General features: G+C 39.1%; 1 protein-coding gene across 1 annotated transcript in view; it reads right to left on the reverse strand.

The window, feature by feature from the left end:
• The window catches only part of NCKAP5 (NCK associated protein 5), an 836097-nt gene that overhangs the window by 323562 nt on the left and 493869 nt on the right, over positions 1-18666 (reverse strand). The window contains exon 5 of the mRNA XM_023195916.1: positions 5808-5895. Coding sequence (XP_023051684.1) covers positions 5808-5895 — 88 coding nt within the window. The remainder of the gene's footprint in view (positions 1-5807; positions 5896-18666) is intronic.

Here is an 18666-nt window from a genome sequence, read left to right on the forward strand (position 1 = left end):
ATCAGGTGTGGGTTGCTATGGCATGGTTGTCAAAAGCAAGGCTTTTGCCTATTAATAAAAAACAAATGAAAAAAGTGCTCTGTATTTATTTCTTTAGCAAAAGTGAAAAAATGGAATGTAATCCCCTAGAGGGTACTTGATTTTTCTCATATCTGGCCCACTTTATATTAATCGATGACTGAAGACATTCAGATCTATAATCTCTAATTTAGTCTAAATTCCTTTCTTTGAAAATATGAAAAACAAAGAACCCAGAGACTTTAAGTGACCATCTGAGGACATAAGTCTTCGTAGTGGCAGAAGCTGTATCCATAGTTGGGTCCTTTTCCCCCCAGTTACTGTTTCCACTTGTCCATTCACCTTCTTTCTAAATGAGTTAGCTAATGTGATTCAATTCATATTCCGTACAGAAAAGCAGGAACAAGAGGAAGCATGGTGGCTACAATCAAGAAGTGCAGAAGGTAGCTATGGACATAGGAGCCCTGTAAAGGGGGTAGCCCTTCGTTAGTTCTGTGACTATTTGCATCTTACTCAGGCTGTCCATGTTTAAATATTTTGGCAGATGAATGTGATGGAATGATGCCCCTCTCCAATGGGTTGCTCTATTTTCTTTATGCTTAATTGCCCCCTTTCATATCTAATTGTAATTTTTTCTAACATAAGTTTCCTAATTTACTTAAGTAAATGAAATAGCGCATGAGTGACACTAATACGAAACATGACACATAAGACATTCTAAAACACCTAGCTGGAAAGACAAAGCAGCAGGGACTCGGGAGGTGCTGTTCCTTCCTTGAGCTCCCTAAAGTTAATCTTTTCAGGTCTTCCATTCTCCCCAATAAAATGAGTCTATCGTAGGGGCATATGTCACCTTCCTGCACATATGACAATACTTCTATGACTCATATGCTTCTCACTTACGCAGGGGAAATGAGAATCGAACACTTTATAGCTGGTTAATGTATCTCAGTTTATTTTTATTTATTTTTGGATTTTTAAATGAGTTTGAGACAGTGACTTTGTGACCTGAGATTTTAGACTGTGCCTGCTTTCCACCACACCATCAAAATATTCCACAGATAACTGCTTGGTTTAATTTCAAGTATTGCATATGGAAAATATGTGATTAATTTCTAGTTCTACCACTTGGCATTTGTGAGTTCATCCTAAAAAGATACCCACATCTCAGTCCCTGAAGATTTGAGACCTCTATGAGCTTTGCCATAAAATGAGCCTGAAAATACCTCTTTTAGTGGCTGTTGGAAGAAAGAAATAAGATCCATGTTGTGTAAGTGCTTTGCAAACTGTAAAGCACTAAGCATTGAGATCCATGTTCTCTAAGTGCTTTGCAAACTGTAAAGCATCAAGCATTGAGATTCATGTTCTATAAGTGCTTTGCAAACTGTAAAGCACCAAGTATATGTGCCCTGACAATGAGACATGGTCCCAGAACACTGGGAACACAAGATGCTCTGAGAAAGGCAGCCCATGGAACTCATGAGGAAGCTCATGACTCTCATGTCCATTTCAAGAGACAAGAGAGACTAAAAGAGAAGTGGACTATTAAAAATAAGCCTGAGTTAGGAAGCAGAGTCTCCAGGGAGAACAGATGGTTTCATGACACATTCCTTTGTGCCACCAGAACGTATGTAAGCTTCTCTTTTGGCTTCTATTACTTTGTTGAATATATATATGATTATTTACCTTCCTTCCCTACTCCCCAGCATCCTATAAACTGAGCATTTCAGGAAAAGACCTGTCTCAGGCATCTTTGCATCTCTGGTACTTAGACCAGTATCTTCTGGGTACTTCCAGCCTGTCAAGTTACCATGTGCTACTTAGTGTAACAGAATAAAAGCTATCCTCAAAACATGTCCACATCCCAGTCCCTGAAATCTGAGGGCATATGTTACTTTATGTGGCAAAAGGGACTTTTGCAGATTTGACCAACTTAAAGATCTCAAGATGAGGAAATTCTCCCGAATTATCCAGTTGGGCTCCATATCATACAGGGTCCTTATAAGAGGGACCCTAGAGAGGAAAATGAGATATGATGATGAAATCAGAGGCTGGAGAGATTGACTGGAAAGAGAGAGGCAAGGGCCACAAGCTAAGGAATGCTAGATTCTGCAAAAGGCAAAGAAGCAATTCTCCCTGGAGACCTCTAGAAAGAATATGGACTAACCAATACTGTTATTTTGGATTTTTGACATTCAGAATTATACGAAAATAAATTGTGTTGTTTTAGACCACCAAGTTTGTTACAGTAGCAATGGGAAACTAATACCTGTAGATAAGAAAGTAAATGAATAACGGACATTTGAATGAATGAGTGAGCAAATGAGTAGAGGAATAAATGGAAAGGGCTACAGATAGAAAGTGGAAAGGCCCAGGTTCAGGTCTCAGCATAGATAATAAGCAGCCCTATCATTTAACTTGGGCCCTATCGTGTCATCTCTCTGGAAGTCCTCAGCATAAGAGCTAATGCTATGCAATCAGATGGAGCAGGGTTCAAAACCCTTCTAGGATATTTCTTGGTTGTACGTCCTCAGGCAAGCACTCACCTCTCTGGGCCTATGTCTACATCTGTAAGATAGGGATAGTGAGAGCACCTCCTGCACAAAATTGTTGCAGAGACTGAATGAGCTACAGTCTAGTCATATTTGATGGGGCTCTGAACTAGGTAAATTTGAAATTGTGGTCACATGAAAATGTGATTAATGTCAATTCATGCACAAAACTTGAAATCATGCAAATTCCCCAATTAAAAAAAAGGTCAGGAATGGCAAAGCTGGTAAACTGTAAACCTCTGATTACCACATAGTGGGACCGTCTCAGTTGCTGAACAGAAAACACCCATTGTCCTTTGAGAGAATCCATGTTGAATTATGCAAGCTATAAATTGCACAAGCAACAGATTATGAAAGGTCTTTGGGAACACACCCCCTGAACAAAATATGACTACCTTTAATGCATGCAAAGCAATTAGCAGGGGCCTGGAACACAGAAAGCTATTACTCTGCTATTACTATATTAGCTCAATGATAAAAGACTCAGAACAAACACTTCCACCACGGTGGAAAATGAAAGTAACTCCAGCTTTCCCAGGGGCCTAAGCTTTACATGGGCCTCTGGCTCCTTTCAGAGAAATCTTGCAAGTTGGAAAATCTGAGACAGGTGTGCTAATGACGACCCATATTATGAAGCAATAAATTTCCCAGCTCTTGCCTGAAATGCAGAATTTGGCCGCAGGGAGGTGTTAACTATGTGCTCCACTAGTATCACCACGCATACATCTTGCATAAACCATTTTGCTGCTATTAGCCTTATTTAGAATAATAGAATTTGTGAGATGAAGGGGCTCTCCCTGGGACTTGGCGCCACCCAGCATCACCTTCCCTCTCTCTTTTCTCGTTTCTTGAACGCCCAGGGTACAAAGCTGTCCCTAGTGCATATAAGAAGTTCAGGAAATGTTTGTTAAATGTACAGTGACCTTTACGGGTCATGTAACCCACCTCCCTCTCCCATTTTATAGATAAGGAGCCTGAGGCCAATTAAAGGAATGACTGAAACATCCCTATCGTGCAGCATTAATTCAAGTTAATGACTGTCTTCTCCCTAGAGGGAAGAGTTAATTTTCCAAAACGAATAGACTGGGTAATGGAGAGGTAATAGTTACAAAACACATTTCTTAAAGCATATCTGTTTTCTAAGCGACTTCCAGTTTCACAAAATGAATGCTGATGATATTAAGTGTCTACACCACAGATTTGGCTAATAACTATTTAAGAGCACAGAAGAGAATAAGCAAAAGAAAATATGAATCTGGATGAAGGAGATCCACCATGAAGAAATCAGATATAGCCCAAGAGTGACACCTGATTATTTAGTTCTAATGAAGCCAGGTGTTATGTGTGATGGGGAACAAATAATTTACTTCACAGATTCATATGACCCTTTTAGGCTGCACTGAACCATTCAGTGCGGAATTGAGTCCCATTTTTTACTCACACCTCAACTTTGTACCAAAGCAGATATAATATCTAGGAAGAATCAGAGTTAGGAGGACTGAAACTTTTTTTCCTGACTTTAGGTGGTCACACATCAGGAAATGCTGAACACGCATTCCCTTTGTCAAGACTGCCCTCTCAAGAAGAATCTAAGCCCTTTCCCTACAAATGGATCTTAGTGATTTTTCCATTGTTTTTATGAAGCTAACTGATTATGAACTTTATGAAGCTGTCTGATTCTTCGGTCATCCCAAAGTCCATATCCTCATCCTAAAAGGATTCGGAACAATCTCCCACATCGTAACATACTACTCTGGAAAAAAAAAGAACCATTTGGGTACATGGGTATAGTTTGAGCTATAATATCAATTAGCTTCCTAGGATTTATTGTATGAGCCCATCACACATTTACAGTAGGTAGACACATAAGCCTACTTCACCTCTGCCAGTATAATTATTACTATTCCCACTGGTGTTAAAGTTTTAGGTTTTTGAGGTAGCTTAAGTCAACTCTTTGCATTATATTCATTGCACATGGGAAAGAATTCTTACTGCCTTCTTGAAGTAGCCCTGTCTAGATTTCAAGAATCAACAATTTAGGATACAGCCTCTTAAGGTTAACTATGTCCAGATTTCTTAACTTACTTTGATGCTTTTACTTGTATTAACATATTCCTCCCAATCCCTTTTCACAACCAGTTGGATTACAGAGCCCTGAACTCACAAATTCAGGTAAGCTAATGCCACACTATGCTAATCAGCTGGGTTCCTATGCTTGCTTTCTCAAACCCACTGGCTTTTTAGCCAGCAAAAACCTAGGGCTGCCCAGTGATGACCTCACATTTCCACCAATGTCCTTGCCTTTTAAAGCTTTTCATACACAATTGTGCAGTGGATGCTGGGTCTCTATTTGTGATTTGAAGTGATTTTCAGCAGAAGTCCTAAATTCATCTATATACAGTGTCTGTGCTGTTTCTAGTGTATTTCCCTTTTCCACCATACCAGAGCCTTCTCATCCATGTAGGCAACCTGGACCATACCAGATTAGAAGTCCTGCTTCCTGGCCTGGCAGCTTTGCAGGTGTTAAAGGACAGTGGGATAAGGGCTATCAGAAGAAGACAAAGACCTGTTATCTCACTGACCGCTACTCTCTTTGAATCTCTTTAGACTCCTTGTTGCCTGAGGCGCCAGGAGAACTGCATATACCACAGACCCCATCCATCTCTTCTCTGCACTCTCAGCCTCACTGTAACTTTTTATTTCCAGGTCATTACTTAATTATCTGGAGCTGCTTATTCTCCACAAGCCTGCTGTGAAGATTCACACCACTGCACCTTTACCTAGGTGTCCCTTCTCCCTGGAACGCCCTTCACGGAGTTCTCTATTCCACAGGCCTACCTTAAATGTCACACTTCCGGCGAGTATTCATTCCTCACCTCCTCAGCCAGGATGAGGCATTCTCACTCCTGTGTTCCCAGAGAATGGTGTACACACCTCTCTTTTACTCCTGGCCACAGAGACTGCAATGCTTATACAAGCCTCTCTCATTCACCATAAACTTATTTTTTGCATCTTCCTAGAATCAAATCTACACTCTGTTTCACAGTAGGAGTTTATGAAATGAATGAATGGAATAAACGTGTATGATTCCTCAAACCAGAGGTGACTAGGTGGCTGTTAGCACTGGGGTCTGGAACACACCTTTTATTTATCTCTGGGTTAGAGAGGGCAAATCTAGAGAAATACAACAAAAGCAAGCAGACCAGTACCCAGCCAAGAATAATAAACACGGTGTACCTGATAGACCATTATATTAACAGTTTCTTCTTTTTTCTGCTCTGGAGATCCTTGACTCTGCAGTAGATTTCGTACTGTTTCTTCCATCCTGAGAAACAAAAATACAAAGAATTTCTTAAAGAAGGTTTCTAATTAACATGGATCCATTCAAGTTGTAGAAATCATTCTTCTATGCATATTCCCCAAGCTTCAACCTGGAAATCTCTTTTCTCTTCTCTTGCCTTCATCTTCTATTAATTATCCGTCATGAAGTCCTTTGCAACCATTCTTTCGGATGCCTCTACATTCTCTTTCTCTACCATTCAGGTCCCCCTTTTTGTTCTTGGACATCTAAACTCATGCACCTATCTCGCAATATCCCTCTTCATTTCCAATGACTTCTTTTTAATTTGATACAGTATCACCACATCAATCTTCCCGGAAAAAAAACTTTTATTTTTAAACACCAATTTTCAAAGTTAACAAATATTACAGGAATGTCTTCTTTCTATTAATCTACTGTCAAGTCTTTCTGTGATGGTCTTTCTATGACAGCACATAAAGATTTCCTTCATTCTTCTCAACGACAGTCATGCATTGCTTCATAACGGGAATACATTCTGAGAAACGGTGAAATGCATCATTAGGTGATTTTGTCATTGTGCAAACAGCATAGAGTCGACTTATATAAACCCAGATGGGATAGCCTACTACACAACTAGGCTATATGGTATTGCCCGTTGCTCCTAGACTACAAACCTGTATAACACGTTAATGTCCTGAGCACTGTAGAAAAATAATAAAACAATAGTATTTGTGTATCTAAAGATACCTAAATACAGAAAAGGTACAGGAAAAATACCATATAAAAGACTCAAAATGGCGCACCTGTATAGGCCACTTGTCACGAACAGAGCTCACAGCACTGGAAGTTGCTCTGGCTGAGTCAGTGAGGAGTGACTGAATGTGAAGGCCCAGGACATTACTGCACACTGTGGACACTGTACACTCTAAACACTGCAAATTCACACTGCACTAAGTATTTTTCTTTCTTCAATATTAACCTCAGCTTACTAAAATTTTTACTTTATAAACTTTTAAGTTTTTAAAAAACTCGATGCTTGTAATGACATTTACCTTAAAACATAAACATGTATAAGTTATATCAAATATTTCCTGTATGTCCTTAGTATATAAGCTTTTTAAAAATTGTTTTAAAAGACATTTTTTGGCTGCGTGCAGTGGCTCATGCCTGTAATCCCAGTACTTTGGGAGGCTGAGGTGGGTAGGTCACCTGAGGTCAGGAGTTCAAGACTAGTCTGACCAATACAGTGAAACCCCATCGCTACTAAAAATACAAAAATTAGCTGGGTGTCGTGGCAAACTCCTGTAATCCCAGCTACTTGGGAGACTGAGACAGGAGAATCACTTGAACCTGAGAGGAGGAGTTTGCAGTGAGCCAAGATCCCAACACTGCACTCCAGCTTGGGCGAAAGAGACTCCATCTAAAAACAAACAAACAAACAAAACATTTTTGGTTGGGTAGGGTGGGTCATGCCAATAATCCCAACACTTTGGGAGGCCAACGTGGGTGGATCACCTGAGGTCAGGAGTTCAAGAGCAGCCTGGCCAACATGGTGAAACTCCATCTTTACTAAAAATGCAAAAATTAGCTGGGGTGCGGTGGCAGGTGTCTATAATGCAGCCACTCTGGAGGCTGTAGCACAAGAATCACTTGAACCCGGGAGGCGGAGCTTGCAGTGAGCTGAGATCATGCCACTGCACTCCAGTCTGGGCGACAAGAGCAAAACTCTGTCTCAAAAGAACACCAAAAAAACCCATAAAAATCATTTTTACATTATTTTATTAAAAAGTAACACACAAACAAACACATGAGTCTATGCAAGGTCAGGATCATCAAGATGTCAGCAGCTAACAGGAATTTTTCAGCTCCATTATAGTTTTAAGAGACCACTGTTTTGCATCCAGTCCACGGTTGACCAAATATCACTACGTGGCACATGAATGTGCTTCCTAGTATGTCATGTTGAGAATGTCAGTTATTTAAGCATTCCCCTATTTATGAAATATTACTTCAAAATTTTTGTTATTTCAAACAACATCTTTACACATACCTCTTGATACACATTTATAAGTGTTTCTACAATTATTATATATATTACATGTTATAATCCTGTTTTGTTTTAAATGTGTACCTCCAGTGATTCCCCATTACCCCGAAGTAAAGAGTAAAGGAAACACACCCATTCCCATTTCCAGACATTTGCTACTGCTGGCGATACTTCTTAGAATGCCACCTCACTTTCATCTTCCTATATTTCATCCCTCTTTCCAAATTTACCTTAAGTTTCACTTCCTAAGATATCTCCTCATTGATCTCCTGCTTCTTTGAATTCTTACAGCCCTATACTTCAAACCATTTACTCTATCACTTAAAAATCTATCACTTTAATGCGCAAATATTTTGTATATGCAAGTCTTATCTTCTGGAACAAATGACAACATTTGGTATAGAACTATGCCATGTATTTCTAATGTATCTCTCTCAATTGTAGGTAAAATAGATACAATGTCAGTAGACATTCTTATATGAATCCTTTGCTAATTCACTTTTTTAAAGTATGAATTAGTTAGTCTATACCAGACACTTACCCTGTATGTTCAGACTGTGTCTGGATGACCTCGTCATTGGGGCCCATCATGAAGATTCATAGACCCAACTTTGGGAGCAAGAAGCCTGAACTCAATGCCCTGAACACAGTGCTCTGTGTCCAGAACCTGAACTGATTGTCTTTTCCAGTCCCATCTTGAAGCACGTATTTTAGTGACTCAGTATGACACTGGTTGAAGAGAATTCTAAGGAAAAGCAGGCTGATTCAGCTTCTCCCTCTTACTAAGGGCTTCTCGTATGACAAATGAAGGGCCCTAGGAGACCAGTGAATCTGCTTATGTGGGAAGGCCATTGCAGTAAGCAGGACAGGACAGTTCAAAATGCCACCTTTCTAATATGGCACATCACTACTCAGTGGCAGAGTGAGGAAACTGCAGACAACGGGGACAGGCCAGACCTAGATTATTAATTGGAGAAATTCCACCTTCACAGAGGATGACACAAGGACTCATTTGGGTTTGCAGGAAGATAGTGGACACTGGTTATGAGTACTCTAAAAATGATTTGTGACCACACATTTATACAAGCCACCTCTGCATGTAACCACTTGAGAGAGCAGAAGCTGTTCCCTATATTTTCACAAATCTTATGTTATTAATAATAACTCAATTTAATAGTACTTTTAACGTGTCAAAGAACTGTCTCATCTGTTCATCATTATAATCTACTTTTAAAAAATCATTCTGTCTATTGGGTAGATGAGAAACTAAGGCACAGAAAGGTTGGATGGTTTGCTTGAGGGATCGTGGTTAGTTGGATAGGGAGTTTGGATGAAATTATTTTTACTGACTCTAAATACAGCAGTCTCTTTCTACTTGACCTTACTGACATTCAGGGAAATGGTTTTAAATGAGTAAGAGTCTTAACTCCTGACTAGGAGTTATCTTGGCAAACAACTTTGGTTGCTGAACCCAAGAAGGCAATCATTTCTGACCTGGGGAGAGCACGAGAAAAACTAAGCTTATGTGGAAAAAAAAAAAAAAAAAATTCGGTGCAAAGAAGTCACAAATTCTGAAATAATAAGTGATCAGAACCGATTGCTAATATTTTATTTCATTTTATGTAAACAAGCTCTTGAGTGGTATCAGATTTTCCATCACGTTTGCTGAACTATCATAAACAAGGAAGTAATGACAGTAGTCCTAAGACTTGCCCAAGATCACTTAGCTTGTTCCTGGCAGATAAGGGCCTGGTCTCCTGGTTTTCTAAATATTAGTCTACTTTCTTCCCACCTTAGCACAGAAGCTGGATGTCTTATTTTAATCCTTATTGCATTCATTTATAAACATCTGACTTAAAAGTGGACAAATAGTTAGAACTCGGTTAAAATGAAATCATATTATTTTTTACTAAGTTAAAACACAATCCTGTCTCAATGCATATCTTGCTGAATTATCTCTTCTATATAATTACAGGCTCTAGACACAAGTTGCTGGATCAAAAAGAAAAACATCTACTCACCTTTCCCCCATTTTTCTTGGCTTTATACTTAAAAAACAGGAAAAAGTGGGGGTGGACAGGAAATTGCTAAAACAATCTTGAGCAGTTCAGAACCCTTAGTAATATGGTAAACACTTTTCTGGCACTACTTTATGATTAATTAAAACCAATTACATTTCCTTCCTACGTCTTGGAACAGAATCACAGGGCCCCATCCTAACCCTTGGTAAAAAATCAAGTTGTCCTATCTTTTTATAACCTCTATGAATCTGGTCACAGAGAAAATGTTTTAAACCTGATAAAGAATATGCCATTATTTACTCCCTGATGACATCTTTTTTAAAAAAAATTCTCATTTAACAAACTTCTCTATTTTCCTGAAAATCAAAGACTGAAGCATCATCCATTGTTGTTTGCTGCCCAATGACATTGTGCTTCTTTTTATTATTTCGACAGCTAATGAATGAAAGTTTGCATTACTAGTCAGCACATAGTACAGTTCCACCATCTGTCTCCCAAATATGATTAAGAAAATAAGCCAATTCCTCCCTCTGGTTTAGGCTTGGGCAGAGTTTTGTGTGTTTTGTTTGTTTATTAAATAGCTGGTTGCAATTTATCCTTAAACACTCACCTTAATTCACGTCTTCTAGCTCTCCATCTCCTTCCCCCACCTGAAACTAAGACCTTTTTTTCCCCTAAATATTGGTGAAGTAGCTGCCATAACTAAAAATATAGAAACCAAAATTATAATTTTGAGTTGTAATAAATTCTAATGTACATCAAGTGAACTATTTTTAAAACTATTTTAACTCCCAGGACAGCCAGAGGAAATAAACTAAATACATATGCAAACGGTATGTCTCAGGTAACATTAGGTATAAATGCAGGCATTTCATTTTATTAAAATAGATTCCATTTTTTAAGGTACACATTATATAATCAATAAATTCTTATTATAGTGTTTCCTCTGGGAGAAGCAAAAACCTCGCTTAAGAAGGGCACTAAGTGAAAATTACGGAAACAGCATATTAAAACTAATGCATTAGAAGAGTAACAATTCAAAAGCACCCAAGAGCAGGATCAGGAAGCCATTTTAACTGAATTCTCTCCCAGTTCCCAGAGGACCACCTTTGTCATTGACCTCCTTTTAAAGTGCAGACCACTGGGGTACTTGTCATTGGATCTGTTTCCAGTGTCTCAAGAGCTAGTCCGTCTAGACACCGAAGGAAGATGCCTCTGAAAGAAAATGTTAAAACACAGTGGTTTCCTGAAGACTTTCATGGTAAGACAACACTTGATAATATCAAAGGCCTTCTTTGTAATCAGAGAATATGGATTGGATTTTGAAGACCTTGACTTATTCAATAATGAAAGCGGTGTTGGAAAATATCGCTCCAACCTACATTAGAAGCTGTTTATTCCAACATGTAAATGACTGTAGGTTTCTTCACATGCCTTCCCTCCAACCCCAAACCAAAATCTACCCCTCTGTTTTGATTAATGACACTCTAGGGACTGATCCAAGTATTACACCAAATTGTTCTTATTGACCCGTATATTCAGATATTCAATTGAGACTAACTTCATTTTTGACAGAAATGGAAAAGAACAGAAAACAAGAAGCCACTCAAGAAGTCATTCTCCCCAACTCACACTGATAACTGATAGGGCTCATTCAACTGAAGGCTGAACCAAATTAAATTTTGTCTTTAGAAAATATTTTAACATGTTTACTTGCTGATTAATGAAATGCCAACTTAATAATGAAATTAACCATGAAATTATTCAACATTCCTTAATATTCTTCTAATCAGGTGAGAGGCTGCAAGAAGTGCCCGCCACATTCCCTTTGATTCCCCCATACCATGAAGTTTATCAAGAGCTGCTGCTGAAACTTGCAAATTGCTTTTCCTTGCGTTTCACTGTATTTGACTCCCGATCTTCTCACTTTGAGAAACCGTGTCAATTTAGGAAAAGGTCTCACCATGACTGAACATCATTTAATGACAGGAAGAAAGAGACTGTAGTTAAATTAGAAAGAGGCAGGGGGAATGGGGTCACTGGAGCACCCCTCCTTCACCTGAGGCCTCCCTCCTAGGAAACCCTGACACAACACAGCCCCATGTAGAGAACAATGCTTATCTTCTAGAGCCAATGACAACAAAGTGGACCAGTACACTCCCATGTAGGCTGGAAAAGAAGGAATACTTGCAATAAAATACTAGCTCCCTCTTATTGGATGCCTATGTAGCAGGGTTAAATATCTATGCATACTTTACCTTGGATGTTCAAGACAAACAGAATTCACTTATTTGTATATAACCAAACTAGTCTGTTCCTTGAACCTCCACAATGTGACTAGTATTAATTCTTGTCCAAAGCCCTAGTTTAAATCCTAATCTTAGTCTATTATGATGAATTTCTAAAATTTTTAAAGTTTTTAATTTTAAAGATCCAAAACAGGTGTCCATCAACATACAACTATCCTATGCATTTCCTATGGTGAAATATGTACCAGCAATCAAAAGGAATAACTGATGCATGCAGCAATATTGAAGAATCTCACAAACTATGCTAAGTGAAAGAAGCTACACACAAAAGACAAACTACTATATGATTCCATTTATACAAAATTCTATTCTAAGCAAATTTAATCTACAATGGAAAATTTAAGAATAGCAATTGCCTTGGGTGGTGGCAGGGATTGACTGGGAAGGATATAAAGGAACTTCTTGGGATGAGAGTAATGTTCTGTAACTCCATAGGGATTTGGACTGCACAGGTATGTGCACTTCTTGGAATTCAGCCAATGTTACATTTAAGATTTATGCATTTCATTGTATGTAAATTTTATCAATAAAAGGGAACCATCAACACATATGGAATTCCAGTTACTGATCTATGTATGCATTTTGGGAATATGCCTTTGACTTACATTTTTTTTTTTTTTTTTTTGAGACAGGGTCTCACTCTGTCACCTAGGCTGGAAGGTTGCAGTGGTACAATCTTGATTCACTGCAACCTTCGCTTCCCAGGCTCAAGTGATTTTCCAGCCTCAGCCTCCAGATAGCTGGGACTACAGGTACAAAGCATCAATGCCTGGCTAAATCTTGTATTTTTTGGAGAGACAGGGTTTTGCCATGTTTCCCAGACTGGCCTCGAACTCCTGAGCCTCATGTCTCAACCTCCTAAAGTGCTGGGATTACAGTTGACTTACTCTGAAATGCATCAAAAATATTTCATTTATTTAAAAATGTGTACATTGAGGTTTCATGAGAATAAGGAACTCATTCAAGATGATACTCCCAATAATAGTAGAGTTGGTATTGGAACTGTTTGACTCCAAACTTCTAATCTTTTTCTACTGTGCCACATCAGCATTCACCCAAATATTTAAACCACGCTGGCGTTGACTTGGTTGGGTATCAACATTTTCTGCTATACTGTTATCACGTGGTAACATCTGGATTGATGGGCTTTTGTTACTTGCAAATGCTGTACAGTTACCTTCGTATCTGTGAGTTCTGCATCTGTGGATTCGACCAATTGTAGATTGAAAATATTCAGGAAAAAAAAACTGCACAAAGTTCCAAAAAGCAAATCTTGAATTTGCCATGCACTGAGTATTACACTGAATCCACATGAATGAAGTGTAGGCATCATATTAGGTATTAAAAGTAATCTTGATATGATCCAAAGTATACAGGATGATGTGTGTAGGTCATAAGAAAATATGGTATTATGCCATTTTATATAAGAAAGCTGAGCATCCCCAGATTCTGGTGTCTGAGGAGGGGTCCTGGAATGGATTCCGCATGGAAACTGAGGGATGACTGTATTTGCATTAGTCAATCTTTTCTCCCAATTAGATTGAAATTCTTCCAGATCCAGGCTTTATGCACAGTGATACAGAAGTCTTCTTAGCCATGGGGGATATGTTCCAAGATCCCCCCAGTGAATGTCTAAAACCTTGGATACTGCGAAGCCCTATATATACTTCGCTTTTTCCTATACATGCATGTCTATGACAAAGTTTAATGTATAAATTAGACACAGAAAGAGATCAACAATAACAACTAATAATCAAATAGAATAATTATGACAACACACTGTAATAAAAGTTAGGCAAATGTGGTCTCTCCCTCTCTTTCAAAATATCTTATTGTACGATCCTCGCCAATTTTTAACTGGGTGAACTTCAGGTAACTAAAACTGTAGAAAGTGAAACTTTGGAAAAGAGAAAACAACTATGCATTATAACAACTGTTATTTACCTGTTGAAGCATTTAAGAGCAGCTATACATGGAAATATATATCCTGCCCATTGGGTACTCTCAATTCCACCCAAATGCCACAGAAAATACAGAGCCAAGCCTTGACCTGTTCTTTCCCTAAGGAACCCTCGCTTTGTGTTTTCTTAACACTCTGAGCTCTCCTCTTGAGGTCACTGAATCCGCCTTGTTGTTTATGCTATCCACAGGAACTATGCGAAGCTTACTTACTGGGTAGATATTTGATAAATTCTTTGTGGAGTGAATGAATGAAACTAGTAGATTTTTTACACTTGTTCGTTCCCTGCGTCTTTATATTTTCACTTCCCATAGACCTATATATGCATGTGACTAGTCAAAGAGAAGTAGCGACAGTGAGAAATGCCAGCAAGACTGAAGGGGCTAAGTCTTCAGCTATGACACATGCAGCTAAGATGCAAGTCCCTTGGTCAGAAGTAAAACAAACCAAATATCTAACTGTTCTTTTTGTTATGTTGAATGTCTATATGTTTCGACTCAGCTAATTAGCTATGAGGAAAGGTTCTAGATTCAATCCCTAACTTACCAGTGTCAGGCTCCTGGCAGATTAATCTCTGCCAAGACAGCCCACTGCTCTCCTACCTGGGAGAGACAGGATAGGACAATTACCTTAATGAAGAACATACTTTGCATTGCCTCTCATATAATTTTCTTTTAAGTTTCTGTTTCTCATTCTAGTTCTATTGCCTTCCTCAACAAACTATCCTACCTTCCCATTTTAATTGCAATGCAAAGCTTCCCTCAGGTCTGGGAGTCTAAAGGAAAGCTGACTAATTTTCAATTCCAAGAGCAAACTGTTCATGTGGAAACTGCTGGTTTAGAACTGGGTTCTGCCCAACTGCACCACTTGTTTCCTTAGAAATGAGAATTTCCTCCCTTAGGAGCTAGCACACCTGAGCACGTAAGCAGGAACAATCCCCAGGTTGGTTGTGACTTGGATGCTCTTAACCCAGTCTCTGCTTATCCTCGCTGCAATAGTTAGGAACAGTAAATCTACAGTGAACATAACTGAAAACTGCACTGAAACGGAAACTTACTCTGGATAAATGTTGGAGGCCTGGAGTTTCTTACTTCTTTCCTAGATGATATATATTTTTAATTCAGCACAAATTTTGCAAGAATAACACCACTGCACAGAAACCACAGCGCTCTAATTCACTCATGAGGATGCAAGAGCATTCATAAACAGATCGAAAGATGCTAGTCCAATTTGAATTACTGCATCATATTCACTCCAGGGCCATCTCTATGTGAAGAGAAAGTGACATAAATTTTCTCCTAGGCAGGCTTGCACTGATCCTGCATGGGGAGCTCACTGCATGGAGAGAGGCCGATTGGGACATTGAAGGGAAGCAGAGACAGGCATTCAGGGAAGTCCCATTTTGCACATGGAGTAGAAGGGACTCCCCTGAATGTTAGCAAACAAATCTCAAGTGTTTTTGCTCAACAGTGGCAGAATACAAAATTGCATTTATGGATTCATGTGTTTGTAGAGTTCACATTCATCCACAAACAGACGGGGAGGGAGAAAGAATATCTCACACATGCAAGTAAATGCCACAAAGGCGAAATACACCTCACTGGCTTTTACTTGCCTGGTTAACAGTTTGAAGTCAGGATTGACACTCTATCCAGATAATGCACAACAGGTCTACAAAACGGATTATTTCCCTAAATAGAGCCAGGTTTTAAATTAATGTAATAATTATAATTATTAATGTGATTAATTTTATTAATAGTCAATAGTTAATATCATTTCCCACGTTCAGTCTCATGAGCATATCTACTCAACCTCAGAACCTATCCTCACCAAGTGTGTCCTTAAAAAAGTCTTCAAAATACAAAATTCCACACATACATCCAGCATTAGGTCTGCTTTTTATTTTCTTGAGTAATCTGAAGCACAACATTCTCTGAGTCTGATACTGCTCAAAAAGGACTCTGAATTGCCAAGACAACCACTTTAAAAATAAATCTATTATTTTGGGGATAGATCTTTACAGCTCAGTGTTTAAACCTTGGGGGAACTTTGAAGATAACAGATGGCTGAATTTATTACTGGCCCCCCATATTTATCTTTATTGGCCACTGTGTTTAGGAATAATAATACTTTAATTTAGAGTGAGGATGCACCTTAAAGTCTAATTAGAGGCAGTTCTCTTCTAGAAAACTAATGTAATAACAACCTGGAGCCTCTTTCCCCCCCATTTGATAAAGATTAGTATTTTACAATTTTACCTTGGTGAAAGAAAAATAAAATGTGACCTGGACAATCAAGATTGCTTCTCTTGGCTGGGCACAGTGGCTCACACTAGTAACCCCAGCACTTTGGGAGGCTGAGGCAGAGGTTCATTTGAGCTCAGGAGTTCAGGACCAGCTTGAGCAATATGATGAAATTCTGTCTCTACAAAAAATTAAGAAAAAAAAAAAAAGGTGTGGTGGCATAGGCCTGTAGTCCCAGCTACTTGGGAGGCTGAGGTGGAAGGATTGCTAGGACTCAGGACGTCAAGGTTGCAGTGAGCCGAGATTGCACTACTGCACTGCAGCCTGGGTGACAGAGTGAGACTCTGTTTCAAATAAAAAGAAAAACAAACAAACAAAAACAAACAAACAAAAAAGATTTCTTCTCTTAATATGCACCATGCTTTTAAAAGTTTGAATCTAAATGTTAGGTACTCTAAATGCAGTTCACCTTGCATTTCACATAAGCTATATATCTCTCCACAGGTGTAACTGGCTCTTCATCAGATGGTTATAATCCCTAGAACACTGACAAAACAGGCTACATGCTGTCTGTCATGCTCCAAGATCTGTTTGGGAGTTTGACCCAGAGAAAATTAAGAATTGAATGACTTGACTCAACTTGATTGTCATTGGCAAACTCACTTTGAATCTGAGTCCCATTTTCCGCATCTTAAAAGAGTTTATTTTTGTTTTTTGCACATTGACACGTGTTTAGCCATTAAAGCTTGCAGAGGTCAAACCGACAGTCACACTGGATCTGAATAATGTCCAAAGCAGCACAGTAAGTAGCCAGTGTTAATCTGCTGCTAATTTTTTTTTGATGGGGGTGTAGAAGAAAGGCAAGAAAGTCTAATTGGCTGTATTTGGGATAAAATTATAGTGTTATATTTTCTGGACAAGAAGGTGGAACAGTGGCAAGGAGATGCTTTAAGAATCCGCAGTACTGGCCCATCTAGCCACACGGATGCCGACAACACATTCTTCCCTGGGTCTGCTACTTAATTTGCATGATTCTTGTGACACTTCTTCCATGATATTTCAGAGTAGCTTCTCTTAAAGAAGCAGATATTGTAAACCACAGCATATTCAGAAAAGTCATGCTACCAAATCCTCTTTCAGTCTCAACTCTTGGGGCCACAATACGGTCAGTGTAACCTCAGACCCTGTGCTCCCTAAGTGATGCAGGTGGAGCTCAGTGGAGACACTCTCACCACTATGCAACTTAGGACAAATCACCTTTTCTGAGCCTCAGTTACCTGAGTAATTAATTACCTGAGTAATGAATACATCCTCCTAGTCCTGCTTACTTCAGAGAGACATTATGAGGATGAAATAAGACAAAACAAAAAATGCTATATAAGTTGATACTTGTTTTTATTATGGTTTTAAAGGTCCGGGCTATCTGAATTGTAAACCTTTTGGTGCTGATGTGAGAAGAGCAGAAAATTGGCTTCTTGGAAGCACCATCCAATCAAGTTAACACTTTATGAAGGCCCCTACCTGCTTTGTCTCTTTTTGAGAAAGTTCAAGGGGTAAAGCACCTCTCTCCAAGTTTCAGATAGTAATTGGTTTGGAGAATAATCTATAATACTAGTTGGGATAGGCTAGGTTATGCTAGAGTAACAACCCCAACCTCTCAGTGACTGACTTACTGAATTTCTTATTGACACAAAGTCTGGGCAACTTCAGGTCTGGGCACCAGGGCAGTCACTTGTCTTCCATGGGTAGGGGGTCTATGTCCTGGTTTCCCAGGATAGTTCAGCTCAAGCTTACTGTCCTGGCAAAATGATGAACAACACCCCTTTCACTCCAAAAATCACCCTGGTTTGGATGATAAAGATTATAATCTTCCTATCAATGGAATGACTCAAATATTTAGCCTGCCCCACTCTCTCAATATGAAGTTTTCTCTACGGATAGGAAAAGATAAACTGGAGAATGTAGTATGGATTTTCACTGCCTCATTCCAGAGCTGTCACTTCAGTTTAAGGGTCACTGGCAAGGACTAGTCACATGGCCCAACTCACTGCTAGGGGAGCCAGTAAACTTAGTCTTCTGAGTGCCCAGCAAAGAGAAGAGAACAAGATATTGGTGCTAATATGATGTCTTCTATGTGTGCATTGTGAAGACTATGACTCAGCGACCTGCTGCCCAGCCTCACTGACTTTTCAGTTGTCTCCAGGTGACTCAGGGC

The sequence above is a fragment of the Piliocolobus tephrosceles genome, chromosome 11 (assembly GCF_002776525.5).
Source record: "Piliocolobus tephrosceles isolate RC106 chromosome 11, ASM277652v3, whole genome shotgun sequence".
NCBI lineage: Eukaryota > Metazoa > Chordata > Mammalia > Primates > Cercopithecidae > Piliocolobus > Piliocolobus tephrosceles.